The 16,839-nt window shown below is 39.8% G+C and overlaps 1 protein-coding gene across 3 annotated transcripts in view; it reads left to right on the forward strand.

Moving 5' to 3' along the window:
* RAD54L2 (RAD54 like 2) overlaps positions 1–16,839 on the forward strand; it is a 57,271-nt gene that overhangs the window by 18,226 nt on the left and 22,206 nt on the right. For all 3 annotated transcript variants that reach the window (XM_033140637.1, XM_033140639.1, XM_033140638.1), the window contains exons 3-6: positions 11,190–11,388; positions 13,162–13,301; positions 14,700–14,834; positions 16,554–16,786. In XM_033140637.1, the coding sequence (XP_032996528.1) occupies positions 11,190–11,388; positions 13,162–13,301; positions 14,700–14,834; positions 16,554–16,786 (707 nt within the window). The remainder of the gene's footprint in view (positions 1–11,189; positions 11,389–13,161; positions 13,302–14,699; positions 14,835–16,553; positions 16,787–16,839) is intronic.

Below are 16,839 nucleotides of genomic sequence, written 5' to 3' on the forward strand. Positions count from 1 at the left end.
ATTTTGTTGTGAGTTGTAATACAGAGGAATATCTTTGAATAAGTCTACTATGAAATGAAGCATTATGTAGTGTGAGTGTATCTTATAAAACAGCCTTCCCCTACTTGGTACCTTCCATATGTTTTGGACTACAACTCCCATCAGCCTCAGACCTCTCCATTGTTCTTTGATTGTTGTTGGCATCAGCAACTCCACTTTAAATTTTTTTTTTAAAGTTAAAGCCAATAGATCGTTGCTGCCACTATTTAGGGTACAGAGATCACATATTGGTTGGTTTCACACATATGGAATTGTGTTGGGTTAGCAACACCTTGTGTTGCTGTTAATAAAATTAAACTTGCAATGATTCTCTTTTTAATGGCTCCCAATATGTTGATATGCCAACTTATCCCCCACCCCCTAGCCCCGGTGTTAATTTCTGGAGCTCTTGCTCTTTGTTTCCTGTTGCCTGTTAGAATTCCCCTTGTGTGGGGCCCCAGTTGAGTTTGAATAGTTATGTAAGGATTTCGTTTTATTCCTGCTCTGTTCCACTAGTTCAAATGGATCGCGGGCTGAGTAAATGATATCAGATGAAAGCGGCGTGCAACTTTTGTTGTAGCAGCCACCCCAGAGAGAAGAGACCTCCCAAAACGTACATGGTTTCTTTTTGTTTTACAGACTGTACTGTTTTTCAGGAGTAGTGTTGGGTACCTCCTCTAATTTAGCACATATGCTAGTTTCAGTCAATAGGACAGAATAGTTTCTGTGATTGGCCCTCAAGTACTTGCTGGCTTTTTTGTACTCATGGCTTTGAGGACCTGAGCTGGGAAAGAAAATAAGTGCCAGTGCTATATAGACTAAAACCTAGGCATATTTAATTGGTTATGTAAGTGACCCTTCTCAGTCACAGCCAAGTTACAGGATCTATATTCGCTGGATGTGCTCAATACAGGTTTGTAGGATAGATTGCTAAGTGCCGTTGATTAGAAAATCCGAATACCATGACGCTGTTTAGTCTGTTTCCTCTCTTTTCTCTGCTACTTTAGCAGAAGGCACGTTATAGTTTTTTGTGTGATTATGGTGTTCCAAGCAGAGATGATAAATTATTTTCATTGACTTCAGGCATTTGGTCTGGGGCTACAATAGCTCATAGTAGTTGATAGTTTTCCATATTATCTTCTGCTGAAGTTACAGAACCAACTGTTAAAGAAGGTTGTGTTGCAGTCAGCCGTGTACACTGAGCAAAATGCTCCTTTTGGATGAGTCTCAGCACTTCCCAGGTAAGATATGGAAGTCTCCTTTCCTTCTACTCCTCCTCTTCCGTTGATTTCACAAACAATTCATTGTTTTTAGAAATCGGATGTGTTCCAGTGGTGTTGTGAGAGTGTGGTTGGAATATAATATTTTGTAAAACAATACATTAAGATTCATTATTTATTCAGCAGTCAATAATTTGGTGAAGGTTGAGTGTCTTGATTTGCATGAGAGGCTGACTGTATAATCTTGAATACTGTATAAGGCTATTTACTACTTTTTAAGTCTGAGGATTCTAGTAAAACAACCAATTAACTCTTGTTTTGTATTTGTTTTGGTAGGATTATTATTTCATATTGCAGCCTCTTTGCACTTGTTGCTTTCCTGAGCAAGGATGTGGCGTATTTTGCATGTGTTATTTAATACGTTTTCTCCCTATCTGAATCTGCATACTTCTGCAGTTCTGAGAGTTCTTACCGGTTCTGTATTTCCTAGGACAGGATAGTGGAAGTGTATGTGCATTATTTATGCACACACTGCACTTCTGACGAACTTTTTTGTTCATCCCTGGAATTCTGAGAATTAGGATTGCCTTCTTACAAATAGGTTATATATGGGAGATGAAAAGTTCTGAAAATCTGTTATGAAAAATTCATGTTTGAAACATCTCATTTAGTTGTGTATGCTCACTGGCATTCATTTTGTAAATTTATCAATTTTCCTGTTTACCCAGTTCAGCCTTTCTAGTTTACCTAGTTTACCTTTCTAGTTCAGAAAACTGATTTCTTCCCAGTAAACTCATAAATGAGGATGTGGGCATGAAGTACTTTATTTTTTGAACTCCTCATAGGAGTGATGTTATATGCACTTTATTTTGAAACTGATAAGAGTAATCATGTGCGTGATTAGTGGAATGTATGTGTATTTTTGCTGGGCTCTGTTTTATCTTTGTATAAATGGTTTTAAAAATTACAGACAAAATGAGTAATCCAGTGGCAAGAATGCAACAAATGTCTAACTGGTTTATGGGTCCAAGTGGAAATATGCAAATTTAAATTACAAATTACTATTTAAGAAAGGAATGATACTTTCAGGAGTAAGACATTTTGAGATCAGTCTTGATAAAGGGAATGAAGAACCTCAGGTAATAGGAAATTTATAAATGTTGAAGGCCTATGATTTCTGGGAATGAGAAATTTAATTAGATTGTAAAAAAAAGATTAAAACTGGAGCCACTGGAGTACAGTACTAATTACTGCTGTCTCATCTTTGCATAACACAACAGTCTAACAGACCATGCTGAGCTGCAAGGACTTGACTGAGCATTTTGTTTTTGACTGTGCAGTAAAAAGTAACTTTCGATTCTGCGGCTTTATTTTACTGTCTAGCTGAAAAGTTTTTTAGACTAACACACTTTTTTGGAAAAATCTTCATGAGCAAAACCCTGAGCATCCCCTCTAACGCATGTAGAATAATGAGTTTAGTTTTAAACCATCTCTCACATCCATATATGACACTAAATTTAAACTACAAAGGACTTTAAAAAGTATTCATTAATGTGGTGATAAATCAACATGAAAATAGTACTCTGCGCTTAATGATTTACATTGAACCAGCATATGAAAATTATAATTAAACTATTGTTTGTGTGTCATCACAGTGTAATAAATATTGTTGCTTCTTTTGAGGAGGTCTTCCATTGCCTTATACGACTATATACCTTACAGAGCGCTTATTAACTCCATTTTATTATGTGAAATCTGCTGTGCAGATAGGCCAGGTAATTTTCACAAAGTCGTAAGTCTGGTAGGCTTTGAATTTGACCTCGGCTCTATGTCTGCACTGCTCAATACTTCCAATAAATCTTTCATCATCACTTGATCTTAAAAATCTTTATTGATTAATCAGGTTCACTATACAGCTTTCATGAAATATAATCTAAGTGTTAACACCACCCCTCACTATCTTCTGCTATCAGCTTCCTTTTATAAAGAGGAATACTTGGCTGTAGTGTCTAGTAGTTTGAACACCCACAATATTTTGTGGGACTGCGGTACAGTAGAATAAGGGACATTGATTTAGTTAGCTGGCCTGGGCAACAAATCTGGTACCTTGTTTGGGGATCTGCAAATTGTATTGCAAACTTTTGTTGTTCCACCATGTGGTGAAGTAGTGAATTGTTGCCTTAAATATTTCTTTGCTGGAACCATCCTGAAATTGCAGACTTTAAAGAAACTCACTTGATAAATTAAGAAAAACATTAAACCACCTATGTTCCTGATGGAGGGGAGGAGACAGTGCAGAAAAAGACATGAATGCCGTTATGGTGTTCATTTGTTTTTTCTGTTGTTGCTTTTTGGAAAATTAACCCAGGGTTGTTTCAAATACTGTTTTTGTTTTGTTTTGTTTTAAACTTGCACAGTGAAAACCTTGATCTAGGAAAGCATTCATTATTGTTTGAAGTGGGGAGGGGGGGTTTCCTGCCACTTGTTATGTAGGTTAGGAAGCCAAAGTATGTTCATTATCTTCCTCTGAAAGCTAGCCTTTCTTGCTAACTTCAGAGGAATTCTCACTGATTTTGAAGCAGAAAATGGCAATTAAGTTAGTTATTTCTTTCCCTTACTCGCATCCCCTTGGGAAGCACCCTGTAAAGAAAAGAAGAAAGGGAAAAAGAAAGCTTGATCTGGTGTTTTTAGTATAAAGTGGGGTGGGGTGGAAGCAAAGTCATGGTTCTTCAAACTTTATGCTGGCTTTGTGGTCTTACAAGACATCAGTTGGGCATAGTGCCTTAGTTTCTCAAACTGTCAGAAGCGTAAAATGCTAATGATAACATTCAATGATAACATTACCTACAAATATTTCACCAATCACGAAAACTTCCCTGTTTTCATATGCCTTTGATGCATTGTTTATCACACCTCTGGCTACAATTGAAAGGTTATGCATGTTATTTGAAGATTGTTCCACACAATAGCATGTTCCCATGTGGTGGCTCCTGTGTAGTTTTTTTGTAGCAGCTCAAAGCTTAATTACTGGCTACATTTTTCCACACTGCAAAAATGTCTTACCACATAGAGTAATTTATAGATGCTTACGTATGGTGATTGTAATGATATGCGCTGGACATGGGTATAACAGAGGGACTTAAGTAGCGATATCTCCCCACAAAGAAACATTATGTGAATGGTTAACTGCAAAGCTGTAATATTGTAATCTTTGCCCTTAACAAAGGGCAGGATTCACCCAACAGACCTATCAGTGCAAACCCTGTGCGATGACTTCTGCTTGCACAATGGGGCTTCCCCCTCTTCTACCCCTCTGTGCCCCCCTGAATTTTGGGGTTGGGAGAGCCCTCAGAACAGCAAAGGGGAGGGGTGATCATGCCACCTGGCAAGTTGATATGCTTGTGCAGACAGAACATCAAATAAATTGCAGCTCAAATTCCACCTAGAAACTGCAAGTAGTTTAAAGAATAATGCTGGGATTTAGTGATTTCAGAGTCACATTACCCAATTTTCACCATTAAAATGTGAAAATGGGGCACTTGATAACCAAGGGACTTCTGCTTGGTGTTATCTTTCACGCAGCTCTCTCAGTTGTCAAGTGTCAGATTCCTTGGTTTGGGGGCAAAGTGTGATTGTGAAATAGAGGGTCTTTTCCCCATCTTAGTGCTGCACATTCGCCAAAGCCCCAAGAGGCCCTCTTTGCCTTAACCACCCTGAAAAATCTAGTATAAAACTAATACTATGACTTTAACAACTGCCTACTGAAAACGAAAGCTTATGTACCATTGCATAATACAAATACCTCCCCCCTCACAGTTCGGTCTCCTTCCTTCAGACCCTGAATATTAGTTGATCTAGAGAAATAATAATGAGCATCTGCACTAATGCAGCAAAGGAGGCATCTACAAACATGTGGCTACAGGAGCCAGAATGTTTCTAGTTTAGGTGCACACTATTTTAGCACTTGGAATAAATACTCTATTTGTAGAGGGCAGTAAGCTCCAACTGAATGCTTGTGGCTTCTAATATGAGAGAAGATTGGAAAGTGCTTCAGGCAAAACAGGTCCTTTCATAGCACTTTGCTGTTTTGAGGGAGGGGGAAATAGCCTGGGTAATTGGAAAACTACCTAACAGCCAGAAAGTACAGTTTCTTATTCTTCCCGTGTATCGATGAAAGTAATCGCTTATTGAAATTCCCTAGCAGAGAAGGCCTTGAAAAATATTCTAGGTCACTATGACCCTATCTCTGCTAGTAGAGGAGTGAGATGACTGAAGCAGAAATGTCAGTTTGCAAATTAATTGCTATAAATTTGAAAGTGGAAATTTCCAGACTTCTGATATTTTACTGATGACTTAATTACCCAATTCAGGCATGTATGTGTGACAGGGTTTCTTTTGGGGGGGGGGAGCTTAGATATTTAGATAGTAGTAGGAAAGGTCGAAGTGTTTTTGTTTCTTTTAGTAGGGTAGCAGAATAATGTCGTCGTCCCCCCCCCATTTATCTCTCTCCTGCCACATGAGGCTTTCAGATCTCTTTGCAGACAAGTAACTAAGCACACTGCATTCAACAATATCCCAGAATGTTTGTGCTGTAGCTGAGAATAAAAATTAGTTTTGCAGATTGTTAAACATGTTTCCTAATGCTGAGCCGAAAAGGTGTAGTGCTGGCTAAAAACGATGAGGATAATGTTCTCTTCTGTTGCCCTGGTCCATATTGTGTATATATGATTAACACTTAGTAAGATCAGCTACCTGGGTTCTTCTTTTGGTTTGTGAGTGTTGTTATTTAGAGACACGTTCATAAAAGCTTATATAAGTGCTCTTTAGTGTTTATGTAATTCAGGCCTCTTAACTCTGCACAGCAGTGAGGCCAGAATAAGAGCTCGTGAGTATTTGGTGCCTTCGTTGGCTTGCATAATCTTGGAGTTAGAAGATAAATTGCCTGTCACTGAGGTTGGCCTTTAGATGTTCCAGATTTCTGAGTGTATGCTGCTGCTGCTGCTGCTTTTTAAATGTGGGCTTCCTGCATTTTTTTGGTGTTGCCTCTTCCCTCGCCATCTTACTTTAGCTATTATTTCCCCTTGGATTCATTCTTGGCTAAGTCTTGAAAAATGCACATGCTGCTCTTCTGTGTAGGAATCAAGAGTCGTAAAAAGTAGCATTAACAGACAATGTCTCTTGACAGTTGTGGAAGCAAGTGGAAGTCTGACAAGAGTGGGAATGAAAATGAGAAGACAATAATTGGCAAAAAGGAAGTGAAGTGACAGTGAGACGATAAGTGTAGGCAAAAGCAGTGTACCTGTTCTGAATCCTAGAACTCCTTTTCTGTATGAGAGGTTGTTGAGGATGGTGCTCTGATTTCACATACAGAGGAGTAATACATCTGGGTCCTATTGCCTTCTATGATAATCGGAAAGAGTAGCTCTGTCAGTGCATTTGGACTTTGTAGGTGTGTCATCTTATGTAATCATTATGTAATTAGTTCTTTGTTAGGCCTTTCCAGAGTGGGAGGGACCTAAAGCTACTGAACTGCCAGAAGGCTTGAGACTGCTCTTTAATTAGCTGGCTTGATAAAAGCTTCAGAGGTTTTCAGACTTGGCACTTCTAGTGTCTGGCACAGGGACCGTCTCCCTTCCCATCCTTAGTGAGAGGTGAATTTATTTGATTATTTTGTTTGGGCAGATAGAACCTAGAAGAGTCACACTTGCGTTGTTTTCACATCTTTGGTCAGTAGTGAATTGGGTTTCTCTTTTCTTCTTGTTTTTGCAAAGAATTTGTCACTGGAGCAATTCAAGTTCTCCTAATTTCTGGTCTGCATTTTGTTCAATACAGGGATTTTCATACATTTGCATATTGCAGGAGATGTTGTAGGAAATGGATTTTTCTCCTTCTGGTAACGCCCAACTTCTTCATTTAATTGTGCAGAGCAATTTTCCTCCTCTTTTTAGGTAAATTACATTCCTATGGCAACTAGCAAAGCTGCTTGCATGGACACACAACAGGAGAATTTTATCACTTACAGCTTCTTTAAACTTAGGGTTCTCAACTGTGAGGTGAGCAGCTTCTAGGGAAAGTTCCTTCCACTTTGTGCACACGTTTTTATTTTTTGGTTGTGCAGGAGGTTAGAATGCCTTATCTCAGTTGGTGTAATACAGGCAACAAAATACCTCTCTATTTGTGCTAATAAATATTCCAAATTCCCTGTTTGGGGTCTGATTCCTCTCACTGTGGAATCCCACTGTTGGTTGTCTTAAAACGCATGCCATGGTTGTCTCTGCTCTTGCCACTCCTCTTTTTCACTAATTCATATTGGGGCACTTGTCTGAGTCAGGAGTTGAATTATTATTGATCCCTGCTTAAGTCATAGTATGTTACTGCCCCTTATGTGTGTCCATCCAGTACCTTAGGTACTTTGACATGTTGGGGCTGCTGTTTTAAGATATGGTAGCTAATGGTATTATAGCCAAAGTGGACTGTGTGAACCATGGACAAGAAATCTGTTGCCCTCAATGCTCTACCAGCCTAATTGTTTTGTGTTGGTATGGATGTGGACAGGTATGTTTTTCAAGTGAGATATTTAAAGCAGTACTGGATGGTTAGAAAAGAAGTTGAAAACCCTTTGCAGTTTGATCTGCTGGCTGTGAAATTCATCTCAGGGTGCCCCTGCCAACTGAAGTATGGCAGGTGGATACTAGAGACCTTTTCAACAGCGTCCTCCCAGATATGGAATGACCTCCCCAGAGCATCTTTCCTGGTTCCTGTATAACAGACATTTCAGCAGGACACGAAGCCCTTTCTAAAATTTCCAAGGCATTTTAATATTTTAAGAGCCTTGGTTTTTTTTTTCTTTATCTCACATGTGTTCATATGTTTTGCTTTTTGCTGGATTTAGTTAGATTTGTACTGAGCCTGGCTTTATTCTGTTTATTATTAGTGCAAGTTTTTATTTATTTTTAAATGGTTTCTAACTTTTCTTGTTAGCCGCCCAGAGGGTGTGGTTGATTAGGTCTTATACAAGTGATGTAAATAAATAATACCGGTAAATAAATTTTGAGTTGCAGAGGGTTCAGACACACATTCCAGAGCAGGGGTGGGAACCTCTGGTCCATGGGTCTAATTAGGCCAGGCATAGGTCACAGTGTGACCGAGAATGCCATTTCCCTCAAACCACAACCACCCACCCCCACACCTGATGGAGGGGCAGGTAAGGATATGGCTACAAAGGAACCATTGGGAGTTTAAAGTTGGTTCCCGATGTTTCCTTTGCAAGTGGAACTCACTGACAGTGCTTTCATTGATAGTCTAGAGCAGGGGTGGCCAACTCCAAAGAGACTGTGGTCTACTCACAGAATTAAAAACTGCCGGTGATCTACCCCTGGTTTTTTTTTGGGGGGGGGGGGTTCAGGTCAAAGTAGTTGAGCTAGTTTTAGGGAGGAGGAAAACCATGGTTTTGGGGGGTTCAGGGCAAAGTTGTTGAGCTTTTCCGGGGGGGGGGGAGGGAAGAGCAACCGTGATCTATCAGTGATCTACCACTGATGTCCAGTGATCTACCAGTAGATAAAGATCTACCTGTTGGATGTGCCTGGTCTAGAGCACACCTGGAGTTCACCTGGCACTGCTGGCTCGACCAATCAAGGTGCTGCAGGAGGGGCTAGTATTACATGGTTTGGCCTATACCTGCAATAGAATACCTGCAATACCTCTGGCGGCAGTGGGAGCTCCCATTAGCTCAAGTGGTGCTTCAGGTTAAGAACAGTTTCAGGTTAAGAACGGACCTCCGGAATGAATTAAGTACTTAACCAGAGGTACCACTGTAGTTAAAGATGCACATATGCATCTGACATGTTGTGGCTGCCCATTGGTTAGGTTGATATCACAGAAGGCAATTGCTCCCTCATCCCACTCCAGGTTAACAGGAAATTGGTAGAGCCATGGGTAGCAGGGTTGCACAGAAGAGAAGAGATGTGCATGTGAGAAGTAGGTATAGCCTTTTGTTTATTATTGTTGTTATTGTTATTGTTGTTGTTGTTGTTGTTTGTTGTTTTATCACACTTGGGAGAAAGGATCAGAACTACCAATACAAATATTCTACTGGGTCCCAGGGTTTTATCTATTTCTGATTTCTGAAAATACTAATTAAATAAAATATGTTAAGGGAATATGTGTTAGCTGTAGCTGTCTGCTTCCAATACTGGATTCTTCAGCCCTTCAGAATTCTGCATGAACTATGGCTTTGTTTTTTGACTCTGGGGAAGTCATTGGTTTAATGACTCATTCTGCAGAATATGGTCATGTGTGCTGCTATTGCTGCTTCCTGTTGCCCTATTTTATCCAATCTTTTGATCTAGTTATATAATTGTGAATGAAAGGGAAAAGCCATGGGTGTAAAATCACTTTGTATAATATTACCATACTTTTTGACTTAATATTCCAGAGAAATGTTATTTAACATGGGTAGCAGAGTTCTGGTCTGATAACTTCCTAGAAACCAGACTCTCTTCCCAGTACTGGGATTCCTTGGGGTAAATGAGTGCAATCTGTGGGCTTGTTTGTTGTGACATTTCCCGTTGCCGCATGCTTCCCTAAAGGCCTTGTCTGTACTAGAAAATGTATCAAGTTCAAGGAATGACCTAGCTTTTGCTTCCTCTGTGTGTGTGTTTCTCTCTCTCTCTCTCTCTCTCTCTGTGTGTGTGTGTGTGTGAGAGAGAGAGAAGAGAGAGGAGAGGAGAGGTCAGGTTTGGTTCAGCTGTACTTGTTCCTTATGGGAATGTAAAATTATAGAGCAAATAGGTGCTGTTTGCACTTAGAACATTTCATTTAAAATGTTTTCCCATGATATGAAGGGGTTCTGAGTCCTTAGGTACAATCTGAGAGTCCAAAGCAATCAGCTTTTTGGCTTATGAAACAGATTTTCGGCATGCAGTGAACCCTTGACAAACGCAGCTCCACTTTGTCCTGCTATTTTAACACATGACAGTTGTCCACATGTGACCATTCAAATGTAACATTTATGGAAGTGGAACTGCTTCCACGTAGTTTAAGGGTGAGGAACTTTTCTGTCCAGACCTTAGTCTTCCCAAACCCTGGCAGGCCCGAATTGGCAGGTGGGTGTCAGTCACCTGATGTCATAGTGACACCTGCTCCTTAAACTCAAATTCTTTTGTGTGTTGACTTCCATGCTGTTTGTTAAACCTCTGAAAAATGGAGTGTTAAAGAGTAATGCAAGGCTGCTTGGAAAGGGGCTTTCAAGGGGCTGTTCTTTGAACCTCTGGTTCCATTCAGTGAAAACCACTTCCTATTCCTTGAAGAAGCCTCTCTCCTATGGCCCATCAGCTGATGGATGGATGGGAGCAAGCCTTGCTCCAGCAAAGGAACAAATTGGGAGCTCACTTTAACCTCTGATTGTTCCTTTGAAGTCCTGCCCTATTTAGCACCTGACACATGATGTTGTGTGGCTTCCCAGAAATGGCTTAGCAGGCCATGCTTGACCCACAGACCGGAGGTTCTCCACTCCTGACATTGTTCAACTCCACACCATTCCGGCAATATGTGTTTATAAAATAAAGAAAAAACCTCAGCAGGCAGGATATCATGGTTATTTAAGAGGTAACTGTGGCATAGTAATCATGTCCGTTCCACCCATGTGTGGTGTGTGTGTATGCATATGTGCATACATACAAACAACAGACATAGGTACATATGTATCATTTTGCTCCAGTGGCATTTGACCATGTGGAAGCTGTCAGAAATGTCCAACCTATTGCCAGAATTCAGTTTCTTTTGTGAGTGAGGGTGTCTACAAAATAAGTTTGGAAGCTTGGGTTTTTCAGCATCTTAAGGACTGATAAAGATCAATAAGGTACTTGGCTTCTTGGTTTGAATTAGCACATGTGGAAAGAAAGAAAGAAATAGTTGATTTTGTACAACTTACTCTAACTTTCTTTGTTTCAGACCAGTCCCATGAAGCGGTGTTTGGCAGTGATCTTGTTCAACATGGTGAAGATGGGGAATGGCAACGCTCTACTTCAACTACCTCATCTCAGAGTGAACAGGCAGAGAAACTGTTGCAGAATCAGCACAAGAGCCTGGCCTCTGAGGACACCAAAAAGAAGAGGGCTCAGAAACCTTCTCACATGAGGAGGAACATAAGGTGAACAGCATATTTTAAATATATGGACAGGATTTGAGCAATAGTTGCCAGATTGTCATTATCAGTGTTGTTTATTACTGTCCCTTGAACCCAACTTAGGATGGTGTGTTCAAGAGCTGTAGACATATGCTAAAATGGAAATGAAATGTCACTACTGAAGGGGAAGATTGCAGGTTTGGTGGTTATTACAAGGAGAATATTGAAAAACAAATTTAGAAGGCATTTAGGTAGAGCGATGATTGATGATTGATGTTAGATTCCTTGAGAATGTTCTTGCAGAATCCCATGAAAGAGTGGCATAATCTGATGCTTCTTCCTTTGAACCAACAGCACTTTTGGAGCTTTAATTAGCATATTACATGCTTAAAAAAATTATTTTGCAATTCTTTTCCCCCAGCAAGTGTGTTATCCACAGCAATATGCAGTGGTACCTTGGTTCCCAAACTTCATCCGTTCCGGAAGTCTGTTCTAAAACCAAAGCTTTCTAAACGAAGGTGTGCTTTCCCATAGAAAGTAATGCAAAATGGATTAATCCATTCCAGACTTTTAAAAACAACCCCTAAAACAGCAATTTAACATGAATTTTACTATCTAACCATTGATCCATAAAATAAAAGCAATAATCAATGTACTGTACTATAAAATAAATAAGACAATATTGTAGATGGTAAAAATTAAAATTATTATTTTTTCTTACGTGCACTGATGATAGTCATTGTTTGGATGGGGGGGCTTTTATCCATTTCTGCAGCCATACAATCAATCAATCAATCAATCAATCAGTAGCTGAACTGGGTTCCACACAGTCACAAAAACAAGTCACAAGCCACAGTCACAAATCAGTCCCATAAAACAAAGAACAAGTCACAGTCAAAAAAACCAAAAAAGCCACAGAAACAAAAACACAAAAAATAGCAAAAACAAAAGCTCCAAATATCACCTCTGTGTTGCCTTGGTGCTTGGGACTCAACAGCCGACAGACTCATCAGGAAGCCTCTGAATAGCAGCGGGGGACTTCATTTACAAATGGAACACACGCAGCAGGAAGCGGAACATGTTCAGCTTCCAAGGCAAAGTTCACAAACCAGAACACCTACTTCCGGGTTTGCAGTGTTCTATTTCCAAGTTGTTCATAAACTTAAGCTGTTCTAAAACCAAGTACCAATGTAATAATCTTTATAGTAGAGAGCATTAGGACTGTGGCCCATATCTGGTAACACCAAAATTTCCCTCTGTCCTATGCTACTTCTCTCTTGTTTTAGATAACTTTATTTATAGCAGAGGGGTCCCCCCTCCCCCTTTAGCAGCCATGCCATACTTCAAATGTCAAGCCACTTGGGGTATTTATATTAGCCTTTTATTTTTAAAACAAAATGTTTTGTATCTCTTCGCAACTTGAAGACATGTGAATGTGACCCATTTTCTTTATATGCTAACTTGCATGCATAGTTTGATTCAAGCCACTGTAGTACAGCACATACTTACCAGCAACTTATTTCCTCCAACCTTTCAATTAAAACTTTCAGAATCAGATATATTAATCTCTTCAATGCCAGCTCCTTCCTAGTATAAAATTAAACACTTGCCCTGCAGCTGTAAGTGAATTGTCTCTATTGAAATACTACCTGTGGTGTTCTTGGGCCTTCCTGTAACTTTCCTTCTGAAAAAGCTGTGCACCAGTTTGTTTGTTTTTATTCCAGTTGGTAAAATGAAGCTAAAAGAAGCTGCATAAAGAAACTTTGTTTTGGAGTAATATGTTCTCTGTGCATTCAGGAAGCTACTGCGGGAGGACCAGTTGGAAGCTGTGACAAAGGCAGCCCAGCAGGAGGAGTTAGAAAGAAGGAAGCGACTTGAGCAGCAAAGGAAGGAGTATCAAGCCAGCATCCCCACAGTACCCTTAGAGTTTCTCCCAGGTAAACAGTGATGATGGTGACTACTTCTGAACCAAAAACCTACCTGAAGACAAGTACTATCTTCAGTCCTCCCCACAGGCTAAACTTGCTGCACCATTCTGCATTCTAAAGAAGGCTTCGATAAACTCTTGCATTTATATCTCACCTTCCTTCCAAGGCAATTACAGTGTGGCATACATGGTTTCTACCCCCTCCCTTTAGCCTCACCCTGTGAAAATAGGCTTGGCTGGCCTTCGGGCACTGATTGTGCTTGATGGCTGAATTTGATAGATTACCTTTGACCCAGGGATGCAGGGGGTGCTGTGGTCTAAACCACTGAGCCTCTTTGGCTTGCCGATTGGAAGTTTGGCAGTTCAAATACCCACGACGGAGTGAGCTCCCGTTGCTCTGTCCCAGCTTCTGCCAACCTAGCAGTTCGAAAGCATGCCAGTGCAAGCAGATAAATAGGTACTGCTGTGGCGGGAAGGTAAATGGCGTTTCTGTGCGCTCTGGCTTCCATCACGGTGTCCTGTTGTGCCAGAAGCAGTTTCGTCATGCTGGCCACATGACCCGGAAAGCTGTCTGTGGACAAATGCCAGCTCCCTCGGCCGTGACCCCATAGTCAAGTTTGATTGGACTTAACCATCCAGGGGTCCTTTATCTTTTTACCTTTTTTACTTTGATATTTTAACCCCTGCACAAGTACTGTAGGAATGGCTGCAGTACATCAGTCCTTGTGGTTTCTTAGCATTGTCAAATGTTATACAACTATTTTTCATGTTAAGTAAGGCTTACTGTTAGTAAAAGATGGGCTCATTACCCTCATCTTTAATGTAAGATGAATTTGTAATCTCTGTGGTCAAAGTAATGGCCTGTGGTACCATCAAATGCAGAGCTATTCAGAGTGAGTTCAGGTTATGCTGAGAAGGAGGAAAGAGCGTTAAAGTACTCGGTAATTAACTTTTTTTGGGTGTTTACTACTACTTAAGATTTTAGCAGTTGAAAGATTAGAGGCTTTTTATGCAATTGCCTGTTCTTGTTCTTAAATAACAGCTTAATGTTATTTTTAAGGCCACAGTAATTTGCACACTTACCTGGGAGTAAGCACCATAGAATATTTTGAGTAAGTTATAATTTTACTTTTTTAAAAAGGTTTTCTGGAATTGCAGAAAAACATTTTATTCAGTCTATTTTAAAAGAACAATATTAAGTGAACTAGCTATAAGTTAAATGTAAGTTAAAGCAGTGTTAATTTCAGAACAACTTTGTATATCAAATCTAATTTGGGTAAGCAAAAAACAAAACAAAACAGTTAAGTCAGTAGTGTTTAGGTAAGTAAATGAGGTGGGTGTTTTTTGTTTCATTTCCTCACTCTGGGTTGTTTCGTATTATTTATTATTGTTTACTGTTTTGGTTTAGAGGAGATTGCTTTAAGAACTGCAGAGGTTGCTCAGCTTTCCCCTCAAGTATTATCTGAAGACGTCATCTGCTTAGACAGTACCAGCAGTGGCAGTGAGGATGACTCCAAAGGAAGACTCCATAGCATTAAAGATGGTAAGAACAGATAGTAGTCACTTGACATTCTCTCACTGTGCCCAACAACATTTTTGTATCCCCTTTCTCCATGCAGCCCCAGCCCTACCTCTAATGCTGTCCCAGAGAGTCTCCCAGCCCTCTAAAAAGCTGGGGGGAGGACGAGGACACTGAGAAGGGGGAATTGGTGAAAATCCCCATATCCCCTTCCAGCAGAGCTCTCTGTAAATAGAGTGCCACCCATGGGTAGTTTGAATCCAGTCTAGTTTATAGATGAATAAATTTAATATATTATAGAATTGATAGTTGCATATGTATGTAGGTTTGTATTCATTTGCATAAGCAACTAGTCATTGCAATTTGTGTACAAAAATGCAAACATAAACACAATTTAATAGGTAAAATTTCCATAGTAAATTTAAAAGCACCAGCCATTGCAATTTGTACAAATATATACAAATACAAATGGAACAGGTACGATTTCTAAACAAAATTAAAATTAGAAAGTATACAGTTGAAACTCTGTATAGTTGTGGCCCTTATCTTAATGTCACTTGATAGAAATTTTGCTGTCACTAGCTTACCTTGATTTGCAAGGAAAAATAAGCTGAATCTCAGCTGAATGTCCCAGCTGAGATAATAGTGCTGGGATAATTAATTCTTTACATATGTCTCTGTACTAAGAGCAAAATAGCATGTTTCTGTATTACCATCAACACATGGACATGCAGTTATGGAAGGGAGTTCTCTTAAAGCAATCGTCAAATACTGCTGAAAGAAGCACATTTAGTCATGCACTCAAGAAAGGTCTATATCAGGCTTCCTCAACCTCGGCCCTCCAGATGTTTTTGGCCTACAAGTCCCATGATCCCTAGCTAGCAGGACCAGTGGTCAGGGATGATGGGAATTGTAGTCTCAAAACATCTGGAGGGCCGAGGTTGAGGAAACCTGGTCTATATTTCAGAATCACTAGATCCTGTAGATAAACCACCATTGTATCGGAGGCTAGTTGAAAAACAGTCATACGAGGGACATAGTTTTCTCATTGCAGACAAATTGTTCCATTCAGTATCAAACTGGCATTGCCTCAATAGGTATTTTGCTTTTCTGAGACCTAAACTTGGTTGTTGTGAATAACCAAGAAAGCATAACCTTAAATTGATGTCTTTCATCGAACTGCTTTCGTGTGAATCAAGCGGGAAGCAATCCAGTAGGGATGAAATTAAACAAGAGCCAAAAGTTAAAGATTCTGATCCAGGCCTGTGTGGCAGTAGAGAGGAGACCAACTTCAAATTGCGCAGCATCACAATATATCAATGAATAGATTGATTTGTAGATGGATATCAATTTCTGATTTTTGCATCTGTAAAATGACTGACATGAAAATTACACTTTGTCTTTTACTTGATCTCTCCATGTACTCTGCAATTATTTCATGAAAGCATTGTTCATGTGTCTTCATTTTCTTTTTTTCCTCATTTCTCTCCCTCTAGTTGAAAATAAAGCAAAATGAAAAAAAGCAAAATAGTTTAATATTCAGTTACTGGATATGCCTGCACTAAGTTTGTCAGCATGATTAGTTACATTTTTTTAACCTTCATAATTTATCACTTTGCTTAGTTTTCTACCATAGAGAGAAGAGGAAATGAAGGCACAGCAGTAGATAGTTCAATATGTACATTACAACTGAGATAAAAATACGATGGAGGTGCTAATCTCCCACATCTGGTTGTTTTACAGAAGTGATAGAATTAAGTTCAGGAGAAGATGAATCCCTTCAGATTGTGGACAGCAGTGACTCTGGCAATGAAGGGGATGAAGATGCTACTGAGGAGAGCAGTGGCGCTCACGTGAACGATGCTCTAAACCAGTTAGATGCTTCAGGACAAGTAATTGTCAACATAAACCACCCACCAAATGAAGAAGACATTTACCTGGCTCCTCAACTTGCACGAGCTGTAAAACCACACCAGGTACTGGAGATCTTCAGTCTGGACATAAAAAGGACTTCAGCGACTTTCTTTTC

The sequence above is a fragment of the Lacerta agilis genome, chromosome 2 (genome assembly GCF_009819535.1).
Source record: "Lacerta agilis isolate rLacAgi1 chromosome 2, rLacAgi1.pri, whole genome shotgun sequence".
Lineage (NCBI taxonomy): Eukaryota > Metazoa > Chordata > Lepidosauria > Squamata > Lacertidae > Lacerta > Lacerta agilis.